This window comes from Fukomys damarensis, unplaced genomic scaffold (assembly GCF_012274545.1).
Source record: "Fukomys damarensis isolate Sample0158 unplaced genomic scaffold, DMR_v1.0_HiC HiC_scaffold_35, whole genome shotgun sequence".
Lineage (NCBI taxonomy): Eukaryota > Metazoa > Chordata > Mammalia > Rodentia > Bathyergidae > Fukomys > Fukomys damarensis.
In genome coordinates, this window is record NW_022900947.1 from 56945374 (window position 1) to 56970172 (window position 24799).

The 24799-nt window shown below is 39.4% G+C and overlaps 1 protein-coding gene across 3 annotated transcripts in view; it reads right to left on the bottom strand.

Moving 5' to 3' along the window:
- Adamts3 (ADAM metallopeptidase with thrombospondin type 1 motif 3) overlaps nt 1-24799 on the bottom strand; it is a 275045-nt gene that overhangs the window by 59375 nt on the left and 190871 nt on the right. The window contains exons 1-2 of one of the 3 annotated variants that reach the window (XM_033758851.1): nt 23348-23399; nt 7302-7498 (exon numbers count right to left, since the gene is read on the bottom strand). In XM_033758851.1, the coding sequence (XP_033614742.1) occupies nt 7302-7430 (129 nt within the window). In that variant the 5' untranslated portion in view covers nt 7431-7498; nt 23348-23399. Of the gene's footprint in view, nt 1-7301; nt 7499-20536; nt 20623-23347; nt 23400-24799 lie in introns of those variants that run through there. The other 2 variants (XM_033758850.1, XM_010610872.2) reach the window with 2 other exon arrangements.

A 24799-nucleotide genomic window follows, 5' to 3' on the forward strand; every position in this document is an offset into this window, starting at 1 on the left:
AATAAAGATAGGAAAGGAAGAAGTTAAACTATCATTATTTGCTGATGATATGATACTCTACATTGAAGATCCAAAAAACTCCACCAAAAAACTTCTAGACTTAATTGACAGATTCAGTAAAGTATCTGGATACAAGGTGAATACCCAAAAATCAATAGCCTTTCTATACACAAATAACAGACAGACAGAAAGAGAAATAAGGGAAAAAATTCCTTTTACAATAGCATCCAAAAAAATGAAGTATCTAGGAATCAATCTAACAAAAGAAACAAAAGATCTCTACACTGAAAACTACAGCACTCTGAAAAAAGAAATCGAAGAGGATATAAAAAAATGGAAAGATATCCCCTGCTCCTGGGTAGGAAGAATCAACATAGTGAAAATGGCCATACTACCGAAACTGCTATATACATTCAATGCAATGCCAATTGAAATTCCAACACTATATTTCACAGAACTAGAAAAAAGAATCCAAAAATTCATTTGGAACCACAAGAGACCTAGAATAGCAAAAGCCATTATAGGCAACAGTCACATGGCACCAGGTGTAACAATTCCCAATTTGAAACTATACTACAAAGCCACTGTGATAAAATCAGCATGGTACTGGCAAAGAAATAGGCCTGAGGATCAATGGAACAGACTGGAAGACACAAAAACAAATGCAGATGTACTCAGCTACCTCATCTTCGACAAAGGAGCTCACCATCCTCAGTGGAGGAAAGATAGCCTCTTTAATAAATGGTGTTGGAAAAACTGGATATCAACCTGTCACAGATTAAAATTAGACCCTTATCTTTCGCCATGCACTAAATTAAAATCCAAATGGATTAAAGATCTAAATATTAAAACAGAAACATTAAACTTGCTGGAAAGTAAGTTAGGCAGAACTCTGGAAGACATTGGTATAGGAAAAGACTTTATGAACAAATCCTCAGTAGCACGGGAACTAGCAGAAAGAATCAACAACTGGGATCTCATCTTACTAAAAAGCTTCTGTACTTCAAAAGAAACCATTAGCAGAACTAAGAGACAATCTACAATGTGGGAAAAAATTTTTACCAGCTGTACCTCAGACAAAGGACTATTATCAAGGATATATAAAGAACTCAAAACAATCAGTCCCCCCAAATATAAAGACCCGATCCAAAAATGGGCATCCGAAATGAACAGACATTTCTCATACAAAGAAGTGAAAGCAGCAAGAAAATATATGAAAAAATGTTCCACATCACTGGTCATTCGAGAGATGCAGATGAAAACAACACTGAGATTCCACCTCACCCCACAAAGAATGGCTGCTATCAAGAAATCACACAATAACAAATGTTGGCGGGGTTGTGGGGAGAAAGGAACCCTCCTCCATTGTTGGTGGGAGTGCAGACTAGTGCAACCACTATGGAAATCAATATGGAGATACCTCAAAGAGCTTGGACTGGAGGTTCCATTTGACCCAGCCATCCCTCTGTTGGGTATCTTTCCAAGAGAACTAAAAGAATCATATCACAGAGAAGTATGTGCACCCATGTTTATAGCGGCACAGTTTGTAATAGCTAAATCTTGGAAACAACCTATTTGCCCATCCGTTGGAAACTGGATAAAGAAGTTGTGGTTTTTCTATAAAATGGAATATTACTCAGCCATAAAGAGCGAGAGAATAGATTCATTCATAGGAAAATGGATACATATTGAAGATATACTCCTAAGTGAAATAAATAAGTCCCACATGTGTAAATACCGAATAGTTTCCCTGGTGTGAATATTCTGCAACAATGCATAAGATTCTAATAAGATTACTGACATTTAGAAATAGGAGGAAAGGAGCTAAAGGTGTAGGGAAGGTGTGATACGTAGGGGAAGAACAAAAAGGGAAAAGAAAAAAATGTGAGAGAATGAAAAGATGAAAATAAAGTGTTTGTAGATGGGGAGGGGAGGAGGGGGTGAAGGGAGGGCAGAGGTTGATCCCAACAATGAATGTAACTGTACTGTATCCCTAAATGTACCAATAAACTCAATAAAAAAAAAAAAACTGCTACATGATCTGCTGGGCATCCCAAACACATATCCCATATAATTCTACCTTACACCACTCAACGCCTTCAAAACATTCGTTAGGAAATTAAAAGCAGTGCACCAATTTCATCATCAAGTAGCAACCACATGTATTTCCTAACACTTAAGTTCACTCTGCTTTGTAAGAATCAGAGTATTTTTGTGGAACTGATATTTTCTGATGATTTTAGATAGAAAAGCCTGATTTCATATCTACTAGTTACTATTAGTTTATTCTCCATTATAAAGTCAATTTCACAAGAAAAAAAGAATTCCTGAATTTTCTAAATTATTTTTATGATTGCTTGGCGGATTGTTTTATCTTTTAAATTATTTTTATTAGTACATTTTTATAGTACATGTGACTGACAATCATCTTGGGAGTGGGTAGATGTACACAATACAATGTATTTTTGTTTTAATCCCCTTCCCCTTCCTCCTTTAATTCCCCTTTTCTCCTTTTTGTTCTTGTTGATATCAATCCTAGTTCATGTTATGACATATAATGTTGGTTTGATTCAATCAGCAAGTAACTGGATTCTCATGTAAATAACTTGAATGATAAGAAGACACAAGCAGGTGAAGGACAAATCCTGGATTTATATCTGGTGAGGGATGGAGAAAAGCCTTCTTTTCTTTGTCTGATAAAGCTTAGGAAGAGCACTGAGCTCAAGAAAGGCACATGTATCTGAGTCCATCCCCATGGCCACGTGTCAGCAACCTGACCCAGGAGACTCACTTCGGTTACCCAAATCACTCTCATTTGTAAAGTGCGACTCAAATGAATACATCTTGGCTTTAGGAAGTAGTGAATCCACGAAAAGTAGTGAATTCATAAAAAATACTTAGCAGAGGACCAAGAATAGAATAAGCACTAAAATGTTAAGTATAAGTCTTCACTCAACATTAAATCTTTCTTTTGAATCTAGGTGATTTCAAACACTGTGAAAGATATCATCTCCAACACTCACTGCACAGTAGTTTTTCAGAGGCCATCTTGGCAATGTACCATTACAGGGCCAGGGATTTAGCTCAGTGCCTCATAAGCTCAAGGTTCTGAGTTCAATCCCTGGTACAAAAACAAAACAAAACAAAAAATCACAACAGCATAAGCCAAAACAGTGTGAATCACTATGGATCCTTTGTTTCTCTCAGTCCTGGATCAACTCACAAATTCTACTGGTTCTACCACAAAAGCCAGGTAAGAAGGTGTTTTGCAATCATGGACTAGCTGACATTTCTCTCTCTTTTTTTTTTTCCCGGTGCCAGGGATTGAACTCGGGTACTTGTGCTTGCAAAGCAGGCCACCGAACCGCTGAGCTAAATCCCCAGCCCAGGCTGACATTTCTCTAAGCTTCCCTTTATTCTGTCATAAATGAATATGTTAAACAGAAAGGCACTGAAAGAGGCAAAGAAAGGGGACAAGAGGAAAGTCACATTTTCAAAGAGCATCATAGAAAGGCATAGAACTGAAAACATGAGGGAAAAAAAAAGTGTTCAAGCTGCAGAGAGAGATGGATGGATGGCAGGTCAGTATGAGGACAGGGCAGAATAGCTGAGAATACTAGTTTCCAATGGGGTGGGAGTAGATGGACACTAGCTTTTATGTTCTCTTAATTGATTTTCACTTCATAATTTGATAAAAATTTAACACATTTTACAAAATGGCATGATCTACAAGACCAGCAGCTTGTACCCTGCAAATCAGTCTTACAAATCTAAAGTACTTTTTACTTCGTCACTTTTATCAAATGTGGTGTTTCCTGTTTTAACTTGCCAAGAGCAAAAGTGTCGAAGTCACAGCACAAGCTACTGGGGGACGTTACTCATGACTCACGGAGAAGTGGGAATTTGCAAATGAACAGCAAACTCTAGAGCCACAGTGGCAAACTCATGGCAGCATGTTGTTCTTAAGACAAAGGATATTAATGTACGAGTTCTCTTTCCTAAATTAAAGCCTCAGTATTCAGGTTTAATTAAAGTGGTGGAACTTTGCAAAAAAAATAAGTGGGTGTGGGGTTGCAGTCTGACACTCGTCTTTAAAGATTCATCACCACTGCTCTGGAGAGTGGCTGACGTTGCAATCCGGTGCTTTAAAGATCTTCATATAGAGGTGATATGTTAGTTAGCACACTATTTTTCTGAAACTAAAGCCCCCTTTCAAAAGTTACTGAAATCAGTCTTAACTGAATCCACAACCAAACTGCTTCCAATTCAAAAGTCCTCTCTCTTTTGCATCCATTTGTGTTACACTGTTGCTTAAATTCCTAAGGACTGGTAGAACACTACCACCAATCTTTGTGTAGTGATATTTTATAAAATTGAAGAGATTATAGGTAAGAGCTGGGCATGATGGCACACACCTGTAATCCCAGCACTCGGATCGCTGTGAGTTCGAGTCCAGCTTGGGCTACACAGTGAGTTCCAGGTCAGACTCAACTACATAGTGAGACCTTGTCTCAAAACACCAATCCCCCTCAGAAAGGAAAAGATTATAGGCAATACCTAAATGCTGCTCCATTTACAGCCAGAATAAAATGAAATACATTTCATGAACATCTTTAACTCAAATATTTTAATTTTTAATTACACTTTTCAAATCAAATCACAGTTTCCCTCAAATTGAATACTTAACACCACATCAGCCTAGTTTAGTCGATTAATAAAGACTTCTACAGGTGACAATGCACATATTTGTACTAGATGTCACAGAACTTTCAGCAACCTTGGGACTCTTCAAAAACCCACTTTACTGAATTGTAAATTATATGGTCATGATCTCAAATTTAAAGTGAATTCAAAGAAGAGCTGCTATTCAACTAATAATGATCTTTGCTTTTTTGCTCTCCTTATAGTTTACTTAACAAAATCAATTCATTTAAAATTATAAGATTCTTAAATCAACATGGTTCCAGCAAAATAAGAAGAAATAAGTTAACACATTTCCATCTCATTCATCCTTTTCATTCTCATACTTCAGTTTTGGTTCAGCCAACAACAAATCTCTCCTCAACCACTGTGACATCCAAAAGAAGCTTGTTTTTCTTGCTAGACCATTCTCTGGGAAACCACCAAAATTCTTATTCAAAGATCTGACCTCATGTCTGTACAGTCCAGTATATGCTCGTTAGCACAGCACCCAAGGTCTACTCAATTCAGCTCCTGTCTAACTTCAAATACCTTGGGTTTCCCACCCCAGACCTGCCCCAGGAAGCCTGTGGCACAGCCATTCAGAGACAGGTAACAAAAGCAGAGAGCAGCAGCACACTTCTGCCCCCCACCATGCTGGGAGTGTGCTCAACTGGTGCTTGTCACCAGAGCCTTAATTTCTTAAGAACAAAACAAAGCAAACAGCAAACAAAGAAACAACAGAAAAGCAAGTCCCTACAGTCCAGCTTAACTCTTAGCTTCTGGATGGGTTACAGAATTAGTGAACATTTTGCTGAATCTTTCAATTTTAAAAAATAGGGAAATTAAGTCCCAGGAAGGAACATGGTTTTTCTGAGGTCACAGAGCCAAATAAGGTTAGACTAAGAGCCTCACCTTCTTAAGTTCCAAGCTAACACTCCATCATTTCTAATGAATGGTTCTTTTTCTAAGATGTTATAACATTTACATTATAATGTCTAAATATGTCTTAATAATATGCTTCTAATTGCTTAATTTTTATAGCTGTCCCACGTGTTTATTTTTCTCTTCAATTGCTTAGGAGTTGTCCAAGAACAAGGACCAGTCACATCTCTGCTGCACTCTTCCCAGAGCCTTCCATGGTGCTGAGCAACAGCTAGGCGCTGGACGATGCTCCTTTGACTGACGGTGCCCAATAACAGGAGAGAGCTGCCCATGGGCACAAGGAATGATGCAAGTGAGAACAGTTACTCCAAATTTGATGGCTTTTATAATTCTGATAAAATCTGACAGAGAAAACCCAAACGGTACTATCTGTATATTCATGTGCATACAGCATTATACACAGCACGCAACTTGTTTTCGCTCGGGAATTCGGCACAACACCCCTAGTATTCTCTCCTACTCTACAGGGAGGAAGACAGAAGCAGGTGGCGAGCACTAGGGGCCAAGTCCATGTTCACACTGCCATCAAGTCACACAGAAGGCGAGAGTCGAGGGCCAAAAGAATTTGCAGAATGCATGGTTTACCCTCTATGAATAGTTATTGGCAAACATACTAATTTGCTTAGCATATATTGTTTTGCCTTCATAACAGGAATTAAAGCCAGTGAACAAATAAAAATGTGTTTGCATTTGTATACCTTTTTCATACCATAGTGATACTATATACAAATTTCTAAACTGACATCTCAATGAACAAAAAAATATATATATAAGTGATAGGTTTCAATATTAGAATAAAATCATGATTCATAAAGTTAAGAGTTTTTATTTTCCAGTATAATTATATGAAATCTGTTCTTGGACATGGTAAATGACATAAATGCCCAAAGTAATTAAATTAGAAAACAAAAGCATAGAAGAAATGAGAGAACAGGATTAGATAATAAGTTTACAAGATCAATATAATATTCTTTTTAAATGTCACAAGATAAAATATGTAGGAATTTGCCACTATCTCAATTATCTTTTAGAAGTAGGTGACCTATAATTCCTCATCATTTGCGCTCTGCCAATTCAAAAGGAAAAAGAAAAGAACAAAAGTTAGATAATGCTAACAGAATTTCTTCTGAATCTGGGTAAGGCTCAGAAAGGAGAAATAAAGGACAAATTTTAAGGGCCCTTTAGCAACTGCTGTGCAGCACCGTGCCAATAGCTGTATACTTTGTAAATATATTACTGTATATCTTACAATGTTGAAAATACCACACAGGCTGAAAAGATCTACAGGTGTAAGGGACTCCTTATCATCCTGGAATACCAAGCAGTTGTGGAAAGAAATACTCGTCCTTCACAATCCACACCAAAGCAGGTGGATAACGTTTTGACCATTCTGATCAACCCCAGAACAAAGTGAAAATCATAATTCATCTTCTAATTCTATCCCATTATGGCTTTTCTAATACATAGTTTTCCCTTGATGACATTGATCAAACCAAAGAAACTTTTTATTTCATGCTTCCTTTCTTGCATTTGAAACACGTAGATCCAAATGTGAATTCAGTGAGGGCATATCTGGGAGGTCAGGCATAGTCATGAAGGTTCTTATATAGGTTTCCAAAGGACACTAACCAAACAAGAGAAGTGAATTAAAAGATCAAAAAGGACTCAGGACTCACGATGTTCATCAGGGTGAGGAGGTAGTTCTGGACGTGCTCTTTGCCATGGAAGCGGACCACAGAGTCATCCACTCCCAGCAGCACCTCAATGTTGTAATCATCTTCTCCTGCATGTCTGCGGCGCCTCATCGTTTCATTCAGCTGCTGGTCGATGTTGCTGTAAACTGCATCTAGGTTCAGGCCTCCTAGGTCAGGCTCTAGTATGACACAAAAGAAACCCGAGCACTTAGTTCCCCAATGGCCTTCTCAGATGTTCTCAGAAAAATCAAACCTCCCGGGGAGCTTATTGTTATAATCCAGAACCCCCAGAGGCTGCTTTGACTTTATTCCTTAAATAACCAGCACATGTGTCTGAGAAGAATGAATTACAAATTCAACACAGCACAGCAATATTGAAGGAGAATCATACTATTGTCCCACGAGCGGGGCCACCATGTGAGACTGCATCTGCCCCGAGAGGTGACATCAGTCTTTCCTCGATGTGTCTCAGTGCACAGCGAAGGTGGTGGGGGACAAAACAGACGAGGGTCACATTACTGTTAAGAAGAGTTTATAAATAAAAATTGTGCATCAGTATGTTTATGAGCTTAATCTAAGGTACTATAATCATGAAGTACAGAATTAGTATCACATTCATTTAAATCACTCTTCTTTCCAGTAACTTTAGTTTAAAAATCAAATTATAGCAAAGCAACACCACTACATTCTTGGTCACCTTGGGTAATTATTTCTTCTGATTGTGTTTGTTTAGTGAATATTACAAGGGCAAAGACATGTGGTATTCAAGGAATATTATTCAGTACTACAGTTCTGCCCATTTCTATTGGCCATCACTTGCATAGCAGGTAAATTCAGTTGCTACTTATGTGAATCTGTGAAACATCAACATAAGAAGTCAGTCAGAAAATGACCCATATACAAGGAAAAATAAAATTATAAATATTTTTTTCTTTTATGCAGTTCAAGCAACTCAATATTACAACTTTCCAAATAAACAATTCATATATAAACACACACACACACACACACACAAAACACATGGCAAAGAATGAGACACATATGAGACACATTATCAGGTTTTCACGACATAGCCAATCTACCTTAACTTACAAATAACTTTGATAAAGAAAATGTTTTTTTAAGAATTATAATTTGAACATTTAAATCAAAGAGGTTATTCAAACCTGCTAGTATAAAGGACTGAAAGTATATACATCAAGATTTCAAGACCATAAAATTCAGAAAGAAATTTAGTTTTTAAAGTTCCTCAAGGTCTAAGATAAGCTTGACGGCACTGACTCTGACTTGTACTTTGTATGGAGTTATACTTTATGCTGTTCTGGGGTGTGCAGGCCACTTGAATTCGTGTCTGGCGCTAATAAATACGTATTTTCCTCTCTACCTTTGTGGTTTTAAATTGAGGGGAAAATTCTATTGGTCAACAAGACTAACGACCAACCCTCACTCATGTGAGACTGGAAGTAGCAGAAGCAGGGATCCCACCCACACCCTCCCAAACTCAGAAAATGTACAGAAGCATCACCCTGCCCCACAGGGTTCAGTCAGGCACAGCCTGTGCTGCTCCCAAGAGCCACACCGCACTCTGCCATGGCATGGCTGCTGCTCATGCCCTGGGCACTTTCTCCTCACAGCAACACCACTGTACATAAACAACTGTCACCCACCACTGTCCCCATCAAACAGAAAGCTTTCCTCAAAATCCACACTCGGGGCAGGAGACAGCACCTGCGATCAGCTTTCCTGTTTGCCCTGAAGTCATTTCAATACAGTGTAATCATGAGGGCTTGTGTACAAACAGAAGATTCCCACAGGAGCTCTCGGCTCTACAAACCGCTCTTCTGCAGAGCTGCGGGGATCATGTGCAGTGGAAATATACCAGCAGCATCGCTGGATCTCCAAGCCTGGTCCTGAATGACAGGGCCTAAAGGCCAACGGCGAAGGGAGCCACCATTCTGTTCTAACACACAGGGGCCTGCCCTTTGCATCCCTCCTCCATAAGTGGTTTCCTGATGTGAGAAGAGAATATTTTTGTGGTAGCAAAGAGGAAACTGGGAAAGAAGGGAATCTTTTAGATCCTAGAATACTCTCATTCGTATGTTGCCCAGTGCTGTGCGGTGTTCTTGTACACGACTATGGAAGTGGGTCAAATACTGCAAAGACAGTGAGAGAGCACTTTGTCCACTCTACTCACACACACACACTGTCGTAAGTACGGGCAGCTCTGGGGCTGTGACATAGCCTACTTCATAGTGAATCAGTCTTACTCTGCCTTCTCCTATAAGGAAGTAGTGAAACAATTAGAAGCATGGGCTTTCTGATTAGACATGCCTGTCTTCAAGTCTATATAATATTACTTCCTAACAAGGTGCCAAACAAATGCTGCCAAACTTTTTTTTTAATTGAGTTTATTGGTACATTTTAGGTATACAGTACAGTTACATTCATTATTAAGATCTTGTACTTTTACATGACAGGTCTTGGTTCTCATTTTTTCCCCTTATCCCTGCCCTCCCTTCACCCCCTCCTCCCCTCCCCATTTACAAACATTTTATTTCCATTTTTTGCATTTTCTCATATTTTTTTCTTTTCCTTTATTATCTTTCCCCTATCCTTCCCAGTTTCTCTACACCTTTAGCCCTTTTCTTCCTATTTCACATTGTCAATTATATCATTAGGATCTTACGTACTATTATAGTTTTTCACACCAGAGAAACTACTTGGTATTTACACGTGTGACTTATTTATTTCACTTAGGAATCCCCTCCCCTTACAAACATTTTATTTCCATTTTTTGCATTTTCTCATATTTTTTTCTTTTCCTTTATTATCTTTCCCCTATCCTTCCCAGTTTCTCTACACCTTTAGCCCTTTTCTTCCTATTTCACATTGTCAATTATATCATTAGGATCTTACGTACTATTATAGTTTTTCACACCAGAGAAACTACTTGGTATTTACACGTGTGACTTATTTATTTCACTTAGGAGTATATCCTCAATATGTATTCATTTTCCTATGAATGAATCTAATTTTTCATTCTTTATGGCTGAGTAGTAGTCCATTTTATAGAAAAAACACATCTTTATTCAGTTTCCAACTGATGGGCAAATGGGCTGTTTCCAAGTTTTAGCTATTACAAACTGTGCCGCTATAAACATAGGTGCACATGTATCACTGTGATATGATTTGTTTAATTCTTTTGGAAAGATACCCAGCAGAGGGATGGCTGGGTCAAATGAAACCTCTAGTCTCAGCTCTTTGAGGTATCTCCATATTGATTTCCATAGTGGTTGCACCGGTCTGCACTCTCATCAACAATGGAGAAGGGCTCCTTTCTCCCCACAGCCCGCCAACACTTGTTATTGTTTGATTTCTTGACAGCAGCCATTCTTTGTGGGGTGAGGTGGAATCTCAGTGTTGTTTTCATCTGCATCTCTCGAATGACCAGTGATATGGAACATTTTTTCATATATTTACTTGCTGCTTTTACTTCTTTGTCTGAGAAATGTCTGTTCATTTCAGATGCCCATTTTTGAACTGGGTCTTTATATTTGGGGGGGCTGGTTGTTTTGAGTTCTTTATATATTCTAGATAAGAGCCCTGTGTCTGAGGAGCAGCTGGTAAAAACTTTTTCCGACATTGAAGGTTGTCTCTTATTTCTGTTGATGGTTTCTTTTGCAGCGTAGAAGCTTTTTAATAAGATAAGATCCCAATTGTTGATTCTTTGTGCTACTTCCTGTGCTACTGAGGATTTGTTCATAAAGTCTTTTCCTATGCCAATGTCTTCAAGAGTTCTGCCTAACTTAGTTTCCAGCAATTTTAGTGTCTTTCTTAATATTTAGATCTTTAATCCACTTCGATTTTACTTTAGTGCACGGTGAAAGATAAGGGTCTAGTTTTAATAATGCTGCCAAACTTCTTCAAATCTTGGTCTCCCTTTGTAAAATGGGACAAAACCATGTATTCTTTTTCAGAGTTCCTGAGATGATATGAGCTAATAATTGTGAAACTATTATGCATGGTGCTGAGATAAGATGTTGTACAAGTAACATTCAGCACTGGTAGTTAGGATGATTATCCCTTTAAAAAGAGCCTTCAATTTTTAAAAGCATCCTATGATTTATGCACGACAAATCACATATAGTTACAGTTATTTTAAAATAAAGCTGAGAAGGGCCGGGGATTTAGCTCAGTGGTTCTTCTGCCTACCTTGCAAGCACAAGGTCCCAAGTTCAATCCCTGGTACAAAAAAAAAAAAAAAAAAAAAAAAAAAAAAAAGTAACATTCTTTCAAAATAAAAAAGAGAGAAATGTCTGGAATTGAAGAAAGGAAATCTGAATGGCTGGAAACTCAGGAAGAATGAGCATATCTGCTGCAGACTGCAGAGGAGATTGGAGCAGAATCTCAAATGCTTACTTTCTATTAAAATAAGGGTTAAATCTGAGCAATGGGCTTGTTTAGTTAAGAACCTAACCTAAAATTGGGAAGGGCTGGCTCAGGGACAGGACTCATCTCACTTAACATGAGCAAGGAGCACTGGAGAAGAAAGAGGAACACTCTTCCCTCGAGGAGATGAGTCCAAGAACCACATGGTGCATGAGATCTGCACTCAGGACAGAGCTGAGCTGCATCATGGACTGGCAAATAGTTACACAGGCTTGGGTCACTCTCACAAGTGCCAGAGTTAGGCAGACCTGTAAGGGTGTAGAACAACCCATTATATGGTCAGCACCTTTCTACAGCAGCACAGTTTAACAGATTATGTGCTCTGTGACAAAACTTCAGACACCTCTGAAGCTAATCTCATCATCATCCCCAACCCTAAGACACAAGTAGAGAAACAATTAAAGGTGAGGCATCTCTAATCATGCTCTCTTGCAGCTCTGCATCCTACTTAGGACTGAGAAGTCACATAGAAGGCCTTAGGAAAAGTCAAAGAAATAGAAGCAAAGCCAAGATAGTTACTCATGCCTGTAATCCCAGCTACCTGGGAGACTGAGGCAGGAGGATCTCAAATTCGAGGCCAGCATGGGCAAATTAAGTAGACAGCCGCTCTTACAATAAAAAGGTCAGGGATGCAAGTCAGTGGCAGAGTGTCCGTGGTTTCAACATCCAGTATGGGGGAGGGGAAGGGAGGAGAGGGGAGCAGAGGGAAGGAAAGGGGAGGGAGGAGGCAGGAAGAAGGAAGGAAGAGTAAAGATAAGGAGACTGATGAAGAAGGGGGAGGAAAAGGAGGAGAGAGAGAAGGGAAGAGAAGGCGAAGGGAGGGGAGGGGAGAAGAGGGTAGGGGAAAAGAGGAACATTTTATATTGGCTGGATGTAGAAAAACTTTGGATCTTTCCTGGCACTTTCCTGGCACTTTCCTGACATCTCTCTACCTAAGTGCTAATGTTTTTTAAGTGGAGTGGCTAAATCTGGCAGCTGAGCTGGTAACAGAATTAGTAGAAAATCGGGAAACTGTAAGCTATGATGAGCCTTTTAACTGTGTGCTCTTAATGGAGTGTGGGAAGGGAAAAGCCTTGAGAGGAAACTTAAGACCCAGTGAGGGGAGGAAACTTACTTTAGGAGTTACTGAAAACATGAGTATCTTGGAGCTGCTTTGTGTCCTTTTGTTTACTCACTAGCTTTCCAGTTGCCATATATGAATTTTCAGAAAAAGAGTAATACATTCAGCTATTGTCAGTGCTAAATATAGGTGATTTTTGTGAAGGCAAAAATACTGAACTTCCTAAGTAGATAAAGTAAAATATGGCTGGCTTTGCTGCTTATGAACACTTAGCCTGGACACATTTTCAGGACAGGGACATTTTTAATGCCTAATCAGATTTACGGAAAACCAAAGTGTAGGATTGGCAAAATCATTTCCCAGCTCAGAGACAGATGTTATGGGCTGAAAAGGGGCAGTCAGCAAAGGTAAAAATAGGTGAGTTCTGATCATGTTCTGAGTCTAACACAAAGGTATGTGGAGTGGGGTTGAGCCCTAAGCCTGACAGATACCGGATCATTCACCTGGAAGCCTCCCTTCCCTCCCTAGGGAGCAGAATGCCAATCTTATTTGAGATAGCAATAAGCTCGGCTAAAAATAATTCCTAGCTTCTCTTACAACTAAAGATTATTCATGACTTAGAATAAGTAAAAGGGGCTGGGGATTTAGCTCAGTGGCAAAATGCCTGCCCCACAAACACAAGGTCCTGAGTTCAATCCCTGGTAACAAAAACTAAACAAACTCTAAACAGAAGTACTGTTTGTGAGCTGGGTGTGATGGCTCACACCTGTAATCCCAGCACTTGGGAGGCTGAGGCAGGAGGATCACTGTGGGAGACCAGCCTGGGCTACATAGTGAGTTCCAGGTCAGTCTCAACTACAATAGTGAGACCCTGTCGAAAAGGAAAAAAAAAAATAGTACTGTTTGTATCTCGGGCACACACTGGAGGGCTGCAGTTGGGTTCCATGGAAGCTAACACAAAGGCTCCTCCAAGGAACACAATCCTTGCGGTGGATTCTCTCATGTGGCCTTGACTCTGGTCCTTGAGGGTGTAATACTGGCCGTATTTGACTTTGTGGACAAGATTCCTCCTGTGTTCCTACTCCTTAGAAGGATGCAAGTCAATTTTCATGTTACTAAGTGAAGGACAACGTAAGACTTTACCAAAACGAGTCACACTACCTTTCCTGGTGGTGCATCTACTTTGGAAAATGAGGAAGAGCATGTTGTTTTGCAGAAATGATAAGCACAGAATGAGTCTGTGTAGAAATCTGGCATGCTGTGTGAATGGAATACTGCTATGAAAATGAAGTCAATGGGATACCAAGAGCTAGATTTTCCAAGAGCAGGTGGAGATCCTATGATCAGAGCTAAAAGTAGATGTAAAATCCTGCAAATGTCATCTGTTAACATCAGACAGAGAGCAGTTCACTTTTGTAGATCTTTCTGTATCATCCAATAATACTGTTTCCACTGATAACTTTAAAAAATTTAAATTAAAGCTCTTATTTCAAGTAAGATACTGTAACAGAATATACAAATATAATCAGGGCACTATTCTACCAAGGTATAGAATGTTACAGTCAAAAACAGTTATGACCTTTACTAACTGGGAAATTTGATAATGATAGCTCAAAAAACTATACTCTGGCCAATGTATGATGTCAATTCAAAAATTTTACTAAGTAGCTATCCCTTAAAAAAACAAAGGTGCTAACATTTGATGAATATTAGTTTCTGTGACTCTTCCCCCCACAAGCTCTAATCTTAAAATGCATATAGTCACTTTTGTTTTCACTAACTACTTTAAAGGCTAACATATGGGGCTTTTAAATGAGAAACTTTATCTTTTAAATAAAAAGTAATGTTTTCATACATTGGGTTTGTGATAATTACCGAACAAAATTAAAAAGTAATTTCCATGTCAAAATATACATTCTGAATTTCAGTAAAAGTCTAGTACATGTCAGTTAAAATGAGAAATGACCAAAAATATCTTAAGCAAAATGAAATACATTAATTTGCATAGCGGGGGTTCAGAAGTAGTAAGATTCCTAGGTTATTCTGTCCACAGATCATCACAGAGCCAGTCTCTTCTATCTTTCTACATCCTGACGTTCTTGGTGCACAAATTCTGTTTTCAGTTTATCTTCTCCGACTGTTTCAAAGCACCTGCACCAACTGCAGCACCATGGGCAGGTCAAACACCTTTCTGCATGATTTTCTCAGAAGTCGATCAAATCTTTCCTACAAGTCCCCGGGTGCATTTAACCACACGTCAGCGTCAAGAATCCAGTCACATCCCCAAGTAAAAACCATCCCTGGATGTGTTCCGTCTCAAACAAGCCAGACACCAGTCCCATCTCGAGCCAACCTTCTCTGAAGCACACGTTTAGAAGGGGGGGAGGTCTGTTAAAAAAAGATGAAGAGGAAGTGCTTAAAACAAGAGGGGAAATGGATGTTCTACAGGCAATCCACTTGGACAGGTTTTTCTTTCAAATCCTGCTCTACCCCATTCCCAGAGTCTTCTAGTAGCCTCCTTTACTCTTAGTTTGCCTGAGTACATTTTGTGTTTAATTTCTCATATTTTGATCTCCTTTCCTAGAATCATTCCGCTGTTTTTCAGTCTCTCAGTATCTTTCAAATGGCACAATCCTTCCTCTCTACATTAGTGGATTATTACTGTTGTTCACTTAGCCCCACTGCAACCATTTCTTGAATAAAATGTTTGTGTGTGGCAAAATAAATAACCTCTTTTAGTACAGTATTCCCAAATACTAAAACTTATTATTTGAGATTTACACCAATGTTATTACTTCCCTGGCTCCAGCATTTGAGGCATAGGGAAGCTGTCTTTCTCCAGCGAGTGGATACAGTTGCCCCTCGTTTCACTCCCCCATTCTGCCCTGTGAGGTCTTTTCAGAAAGTGTTATGAACCAGCGAACTACCACCACCCCATTTTCTTTTCTTGCTTTCTCCCTTTTGTTTAACACAGTTTGAGATGAATTCCTGACATCTGAAACTAAAAAATCCTTGAATAAGCTCACCTTTATCTTTCTTGCTACACTATGAACAGTTCATTTTTCTTCCCAGTCTTCTTCTTCAGTAATTCTTTCTTAGGCTGTACTATCCTCTGTAAGGACTCCATATTCTGTTTTATCGTCCAGGTTAATCATTTTACTCTATTTAATTTTAAATTGATGACTTCATTACTTGTGATCCACTGCATAGCTTCTTTTGTTGTGCTTTTACAACTAAAAATCAGTTTTTAATATGCACATTTTACTATTCTATATATTTAACAGCATTTCCTCTTGACTAAATTACATTTTTTTTATATATCTTTTGTAGTTAAGTTCCATGGAGGCAAAGAGGTACTGGAAAAGTGGAGGAAGAGGACACTGTATCCAACTCACTAGCTCACATCCATCATCTTAGATGCCTTTGCTAAGTTTCCCCAAAGATCTGTTGTGCAGAGGAGAGCAAGGGCTCAAGGGCTCCATTTCAAGCCACCAGTGTCCAAGCACATGTCATTTCCTCAGTTCCCGCCTACATGCTGCTTTATTAAGGGTCAAAAACCTCTTCCCCTCAAACCCTTACGGAAATTCTGCTTGAGCATACTACATTCTCCTCCACAGGCACACGGAACGACTGACAAAAATGTTTGCAAAAAAATATCAGTATTGATCCATACACTCTCAGGTCAGTGTTTAAAGAACCTGGACACTTCCTGGCAGGGGACAGGGCCATGTGCTGCCTGCCCTTACAGCACCTGCATTCCAGCATGAACCACAAAGCAGGTAAGGAAAATAAAACAGGAGTAGGGGAGCAAAAGAAACAAGGTGAGGGAGGCCAGTTTAAATGAGGTGTTTGAAATGAGAGAAAACAGAAAGCTTGTGCAAGTGATGGAGTGAGAGCATGAATCTCAGCTGTTAACTGCATGAGACACACACGCGTCACCTGTGCTGAGTGCTGTGCTTTGGACTCAGTTTGTTTCCCCAAGAGTCTAGGTGCTAGGCGCTTGATGCACAGTGTGAAGGATGTGCCTTCACCTTGGTGGTGGAGGATGGTGCAGAGACTTTCACACACAGGGCCCGGTGGGAAGGCACTGGTTGTGGCCTTAGGAACCCAGTATCTCTCTGGCTTTCTACACCAACACATCAGTTTTGGACCCACAGTGCACACTCCTACCACCGCTGCCTGCATGACGGGGTGCAGCCCTAAGCAGCCTCACCTCAATTGGCAATTCAAGTATCATGCCCTTGAATCCATCAAAACTGTGAGCTCAATGAAACTCTTGTCTAATAAGCAACCTGCCTCAGATATTATGTGGTATTAATGACACACTGACTAAAATCATGACTATATTTATATTTATGTTATAAGTCTTTCAGAAAAAGGCCCCATGACACAATACCAGGAGAATGAGAATAGGTTAAGGCATACGGTGAGCAGACTTTCTATAGTTATCGCACAAAGATTCTCTCCTTTAATCTTCAAAATCTGTGAATACAGTGAGCCATCACTGCTATCGCTGCACTGTGGCTTTTCTTTTTTGAAACAGGGTCTCACTATGTAGTTGAGACTGACCTGGAACTCACTATGTAGCCCAGGCTGGTTTTGAACTCACAGTGATCCTCCTGCCTCGGCCTCCCAAGTGCTGGGATTACAGGTGTGTGCCACTGCACCCGGCTGCACGTGTTTTATGGTACAGCTGATCCCAAGTCAGTGCTGTCCAGGTGGAACTGACTTAGCCTGAACCATTAAGAGTAGAGAGATTTCTCTGGCCAGTGGCAAAGAGAAAGTCAGAAGTAGTAACTCTGAGAAGGATCTGATGTGCTGTTGCTGGTTCTAAAAATGAAAGGGCTTACAAACCAGACAGAGTGTTCTAGCTGCTTGTAGTGAACTGGGGCCAAGAACCAGCCTGGAAACAGGAACCTCAGACTATGACATCAAGGACCTGAAATCTGCCAGTACCCTGAGTGATCCTGGGGCAGGGTACTTTCCCGGGGCCTTCAGGCACAAGTTCAACCTGGCTGTATACTCACTTTGGCCTTGTGATATCTCAAACACAGAGCCAGTTAAGGTATGTTAGACCCAGACATATGGAACCATGGGGAGCTAAGAGTGGGTGTTGTTTTAAGCCCCCAAGTTTCTGGCAGTTTATCATGGAGAACAGATACAAGGAGAACTGAACTCAGGTTTCACCTTCCTGTGATGCAGCTATATGATTTTGGGAAACAGGCTAACGCAGAAAAAAGGGGAGGTACTCATATCTTTCTAAAAAACCATTCAACTTTAGTAGTTGTTTTGGTGTTTTTGTCTGCTAATTCTAACATTTCTGACAGTTCTGGGTTGGTTCTGACACACTGGTTCTGTCATAAGTATGGGTTGCATTTTCCTGCTTCTTTGCATTCTTGGTAATTTTTAGAGGTCTGACATTGTGAATTTTATCTTTATGGCTGCTACATATATTTGAATTCCTACAAGCATTTCTCTTGGATGGAGTTAAATTATTTAAAAACAGTTGGTTCCCTTCAGGTCTTGCTTTTACAATTTATTAGGCAGGGTGAGGGCAGCATTCATCTTGAGCTGACCACTCACCACCACGGGGGCAGATATCTCGGCAGAACTGCGGGCTGGCCAGGAGAGCCAGGTTGTACTTATGCCAGGCATGGTGACTTTGGTCCTTTCAAGTGGTTCTTTCCTATGCTCTGCACAGCTCTTTCACATGCATGCACTAATCAGTAGTGCTCAGCTATCTGCTGGTGAGGCCCTTTACAGATCTTCAGGTCTTTCTCTCTCTGAAGCTCTCGCTTCCCCATACTCAGTAGCATGGACTCTGGCCTCTTCATCTCTCATGACTCTGACCGTGCTTCTCCATTCTGGGACTCTCACAGGGCCCACCAGGGCACTCCCCCCCTGAGACTCAGACTGGAAACCTTGGAGGCAGTGAGCTGCTCTTGTCTTCAGGCTCACCCATTCCTCCTCATCACTGCTCGAAATCTAGTGTCTTGCAAAATGTTGTTTCATGTACCATGTCCATTTCTGCCTGTTTTAAATGTGGTCTCCTTACTTTATCTTGGCCAGGACCAGAAGTTCATTTAATTTGATTTTTCTGTGAAGAGGTGGTGCTTTAGAAGTTTTTGGATTATTCTGGCATCAACAATCTAATTTATAGTTTTCAATAGCCACTGATCTGTCCCTCAGTGACTTTCTGAACACATTTACTCAGATGTATGGAAGTCAGGTAATGATGAAATAGTCAATGTCAACATTGATAATCCTCTCATAACAAAAATTACACTTTTGTGAGATATTAAATCACTGGGAACACATCCTTACAGCATACAGTATAGCATGGAAGGGAGATTCATTAAGGTTAAACGGCATTTAGTAAACCTCAAAAAGTATTATATTCACCTTTCTCATAAGCAAATGTGTATTTCTGTCTATTAAAAATATCTGATCCCAATAATGAAGTAACTGTACTGTATACCTGAAATGTACCAATAAACTCAATGAAGAAAAAAATTAGGGAAAAAAAATATCTGATCATGTGGGCCTGAGATTTAGCTCAGTGGCACCGCCATCTGCCTCACAAGCTCAAGGTCCTGAGTTTGTTACTGGTACCAGAAAAAAAAAATGATCAAAGATATTGTATATGTGTTTATAGAAAAACACATCTTACAAGAGTAACAACAACAACAAAATGAAAACCTTAGCAAACGCAGGTATTACCTTATAACCCAAAAGAACATGATGTATGAGATACTCACTAAACATTTTGCCCTGAGTGTTTTAGAGAATTAGGTTTTTAAAAATTATATATAGGGGATAAAAAACTGAGGTCAATTTTAAGAAGTCACAGTATAGAAGTAAAAGTGTCACATAAATATTATTAGGGTTCCTTGTGAGCTGTCTTTTAAAATCAATAAAAGTAGAAAGAGTGGGCTGCAACTACTCTACAAAGAATAACCTTGCGGTGGGTAAGACAGTGGCATCATGACAACTTGTGGTCTGAGCAGGTCCTATCACATCTAAACCCACTTCCCTTCCCCTTTCACTCCATCCATTTTCAAACATTTCTCTCACTTTTGTAGCACACAACTTGATCTAGTCTTTACACATAAAATGTGAGCAAGGCCAGCTCTTTTCTATCACAGAAGCTGTAGTTGAAGAGAAGAGAAGAATACATAAATAGATGTAGTCACAAACGCTACGTATGGATCTGTGGAGCAGCCTAGTTACTCAAGGGGAATCCAAGAATGTTTCGAGGCAGTGACATCTGCACTGAAAGATGAGCAGAAATCACACAGGTGGAGCAAGTAGAAGGGCCAGGCAGACAGTGGGCACAGAAGGCTGAGAAATACTGACATATCAGGGAAAAAGGAAACACAATGGAGCAAAGAAGAGGGGAGGATGGATTGAAAGATGTTGCTAGAGAAGGTAGAAGTGAGATCACGAAGACTCTTACATGGTTTATCAATGGGCTGAGAGGGGGCGCTCCTGGAAGTTCTGCGTCATGCCTGTTCCCAACATAAGTATTAATGATGCATTTGTCCCCTATGAACAATAAGTGCAATGGGTGGCCCTCCCATAGGCCTTTCTATTTCAGAATGTGACTTCTGGAAGGCAGGACAGAATCTATGCAGTGCTTTCCTGTGCATGTCAAAGACACTGCATGCATGAGGCTTCATGGCCTGTCAGTGCTGACATTTTTCATTACCTGTGGAAGCTACAGTGGTGGGCATGGTCTTCTGGCTTTTGCCACCCAACCAATGTGCGATGTGTTCCAGCAGGACTTGGAGGGCATTCCCAATGAGCTTGCACTTGGTTAAGGAGAATGTGGTTAAGCAAACAGATGAATTTGGTGTGATTTGGGACTTGGAAGTGGCATTTGTGTCCCAGAGATGCTCTAGAGATGTGGGTTTTCTGCTGCAGAGTCCTAGCTCCAACTGCAGCTGTGTGCAGGCAGAGAGGAAGGTGTGGCAGTGGTGCAGCAGCTGGAGTCCTTGGATAACAAGTTCCAGAGCAGTAAGCTCATCCCCTTCCCTGATTCTGGCAGTACAGCAGCCACCCGGGTGGGCCAAGCTGGGAACGAGTTCTGGAGCTGGGAACAGCAGCTACTCTTCGACTCCATCCAAATCTTAATGTGCACTTAATTCTTTATATTAAATCCTTTCATGCTTAAAATATCTTCGTGTGGTTTCAATTTCCTGGAAATGAAGCCTGATACATATATGGTAAGTAAGTTATTTAACAAATGGGACCTCAATCCATGTCCATATAATATGATGAGGGCTGGAGTTTTCAGTGACCCACAGAATGCCTCCTGCCTCTCAAATTCTACCTTTATGATTCTTCACTGTTGAGAAGTCTGCTTAATACTTTTATTTTTCTTTCTGCATCTTCAGGGAAGTGTGTATAATCTGCCCTTGAGCTTACTGTTCTGCATAAATGTTTTACTAAGAACATAAATGTTTTACTAAGAATAAATGTTTTAATAAAGTACTTTTAATATTTATAAAATATATCAAAAATATGTAGCATGTGTACAAAGGCAGGAGGAGTTCACTCATTCATTCAACAAATATCCACTGAGTTCCTTCTAGATGCTAGGTGCTCTCAATAAATGTTTTATAAACTCCTTGAACTATTCCAAGCACTTGGGTGGACAAATCATCTGTGGAAGCACATGTTCATTTGTCTGGTTTGCAATTTAATAAATTTCACTCCTCACCTTGTAAGTAGCCCTTGTCATCCCACTCCATTCTTGTCAGTAAATGCAGCTGCTTCTTTATAGAGATTGACCTGAGTCAAATCAAAATTTCTTTTCCCTTCTTTCTAGACCGTTGTCTGCCTCTCTAGCCCATTCCTCTTTTTTCAACAGTGAATAATCTCACATTCTTTCCACTGAAACATCTCTCAGTTCTACAATGAATTGCTCTCCACTCCACTTTTGTGACTTAAGTTTCTAACAGTAAGGAAAGTAATATTATCAAAGAGAACAACTAAGTAGGCCTAGGGATGTGTGTGGGGAGCACTTGTCTTGCTTGCATGGGCCCTGGGTTCTATGCACAGTATCATGAAAGGAAAAAAGGAAAGCCGGGAGGAAGGAAGGAGAAGGGCAGGGGAGGGGAGGGGAGGGGAGGAAAAGGAAGGGAAAGGAAGGAAAAGAGAAAAGGAAGAGGAAGAGGAAAGGAAGGTAAGGGGAAAGGGTAGGAGGGAGGGAGAAAGGAAGAAGGAAGGAAGGAAAGGGAAGGGAAAGAGGGAGGAAGGGGATAATTTATACATCCAAAAGTAAGAATACATTTAAATAAATTATCTCTTAAATACAAGAAGCACATATTCTTACACAGGTTGAAATTCTCCACTGAGAAAATCTGAGTCTGAAATGATCCCAAATCTGAAATGTTTTTCAAATATTTTGAAATTAATTAGATTTTCTGATTAGGATTAGGAACATTTGAGCAGAAAAAGTTATGCAAATACAGTATTACAAAATCTGAAAAAGTCACAAATCTGAAACAATTCTTGTCCCAGGCATTTTGGATATGGGGAAATCAACTTGTATCACATGTATTTCATATACATAGATATGAAAATCAGTCACTCTTCATAAGTGGATTCTCTGTGAATCTGCCAACTCTCTAAAGTTTATTTATGATTTCTAAACCAATGCTTTTTTTTTTTTCACAATCATCTGAAGACATACATAGGATGGCCAAGAGAAACAAGCAAAAAAATCACTCAGTTAGGAAAGAAAATAAAACATGAATTATAATATATAAGGAAGAAAAAATGTTGCCATTTCTAGATGACATGCATGTGATTTTATAGAAAATCACAAAGAATCTGTAAGTCAGCTTATAATTAACAATCAAAGCAAGATACTGAATACAAAGCCAAGAAGTAAAATCACTTGCTTTACTTATCAGTAGCAAGTAATAAGAAACGAACTTCATCAATAAAGAGAAAAACAAGGGTATTAAAAACAATAAATTCTTAGGGAACTGCTGACAAAAATGTGCGAGACCTGTATAGCACCTGAAAACTATAAAGGTTGCTTAAAATTGAACACTAAGCCACAGAGCTGGATACAATATTAACTATACATGTATCTGAGAAAGTATCCACATCCAAAACTTACAGATATCAGACATCCCATTTTCTAAAAAAGTCCTTAGACATGTGCTCTACAAAATTAACATACTAAGAACCCACATATGTGTAAGATATATTTCATATATATATATATAATTTCTCAACATGGTTAGGTATCAGGAAAAATAACAAAGTATTAAAGCCAGATAAAGCATGACAACTACAATGGCTAAAATAAAACTGGAAAATAAAAACTAATGTTACCAAGCATGAAATAGGATACAATCAACTGGAATGCCCACACACTGCAGGTGGGAGTAGACACAGCTTTTAAAACCACACGGTGTTACACATTAAAGCTGCATGCATGGGTGCCCCATGACACCTCAGCTCTGCCCCTGTGTGAAAGCTGGTGCGTGGCACGCAAACTTACCATAACACGCACAGAAGAATATTCACAGTTACTTAGAACACTTGAAACCAGAAAACAGATCAGATGAATAAATTATGACGAGTCTGCCTAAAACAATAAAAAGAGCAAATTTATAGTACATGGAAGAAGGAATGACTCGATAACAGAAGGAGTGTAAATCAATCTAGACCTCTTAAATACATTAAGTAAAACAGCCAGAAGAAAAGAGTAAGTAAAACATATATATAATATTTACAAAATGGCTGACTACACTGTGTTGGCATAATTCAGAACACTGACTGCCTTTGGTGGGATAGTGATGTAAGGAGACAGATGTAACTCCCAAACCTGATAGATACCTGAAACGTGAGTTTGTGTCCTCTCAAGTCAAATCAAATCTAGGAACAAGGAAGGTTAAGAGTAGGAAAAATTTATTTAGAGAAAGATAGCTTCTGTCTAAGAGGGATAGAAGGGGAACTGGAAAATGGGATCCCCACCCTGCCCACCCACCTTGTCTTTCAAAGGTGTTTTATTGAGCAAAGCCATGGGGTGAGGTGGGTTTCAGGTTAGACAAAACTATAACACCCAATGGAAAATTACAAAGGTGAGCATGAGGTAGGAGAAAAACATGATCAACCAATAAGATTACAAGTACAATCACCCAGGTAATATTGATTAAATGGGGATAAAAGTGGACAACAAGTTGCACAGAAGGAATTCCTGGAAAGGAAATGGGCTAGGGAGATTGATATCTTTTTAGAATATCAATCACTGCTATTCTTCTCTAGGGGAAGTAGTACCTGTTCTTTTACAATGCTAACCAGTGCATGTGCCTCAGTTGTTTTTCTTTGCTGAGGGCCCAGCTTTGTCTAACTGCCTTATGGCTTCTAACTAACCCAGCTATGTGCAATAATAGGTTATTGGTATAAGGATTTAAGATAATGGAAAAAATTCTAATTTAATATGCATGGTGATTACACTTATACAAATTCATTGGCTAAAAACATAAGATTTAAGAACTTTCCTGCAAGTCTCCTGTAAATTAAAAAAAAAAAACAATCAAAATAATTTGTTCTATCATAGGCCACTAACCTTGTTTGATACATGTACAAAGAAATGCAAAACTGTAGAAAATCATGAAAATCCCATAGAAATATTATGTATCAATCTGAATTACTGAATGATTTATGCAAGTGTGCATAAACAAAGGGTGCCTCTCTTCTCCCAAAATAAGTGACTTGATGACAAAAAAAAAAAAGTATAAATCAATTCCCAAAACTGGAAGATTTCCTGGGGGAAGAATGTCTGGTTAATATAAGCCTAACTAGCTTACACAGAAGATATGCCAGACTTTTGCCAACAATGCCTATGAAATCATTCTTTAAAAGACCTCCTCTCCATACTCCTGACACCATGTAAAGTATTTGGTATTTATGTATGCTACACAATCCTTTAGTATACTTTGTAGGTCTT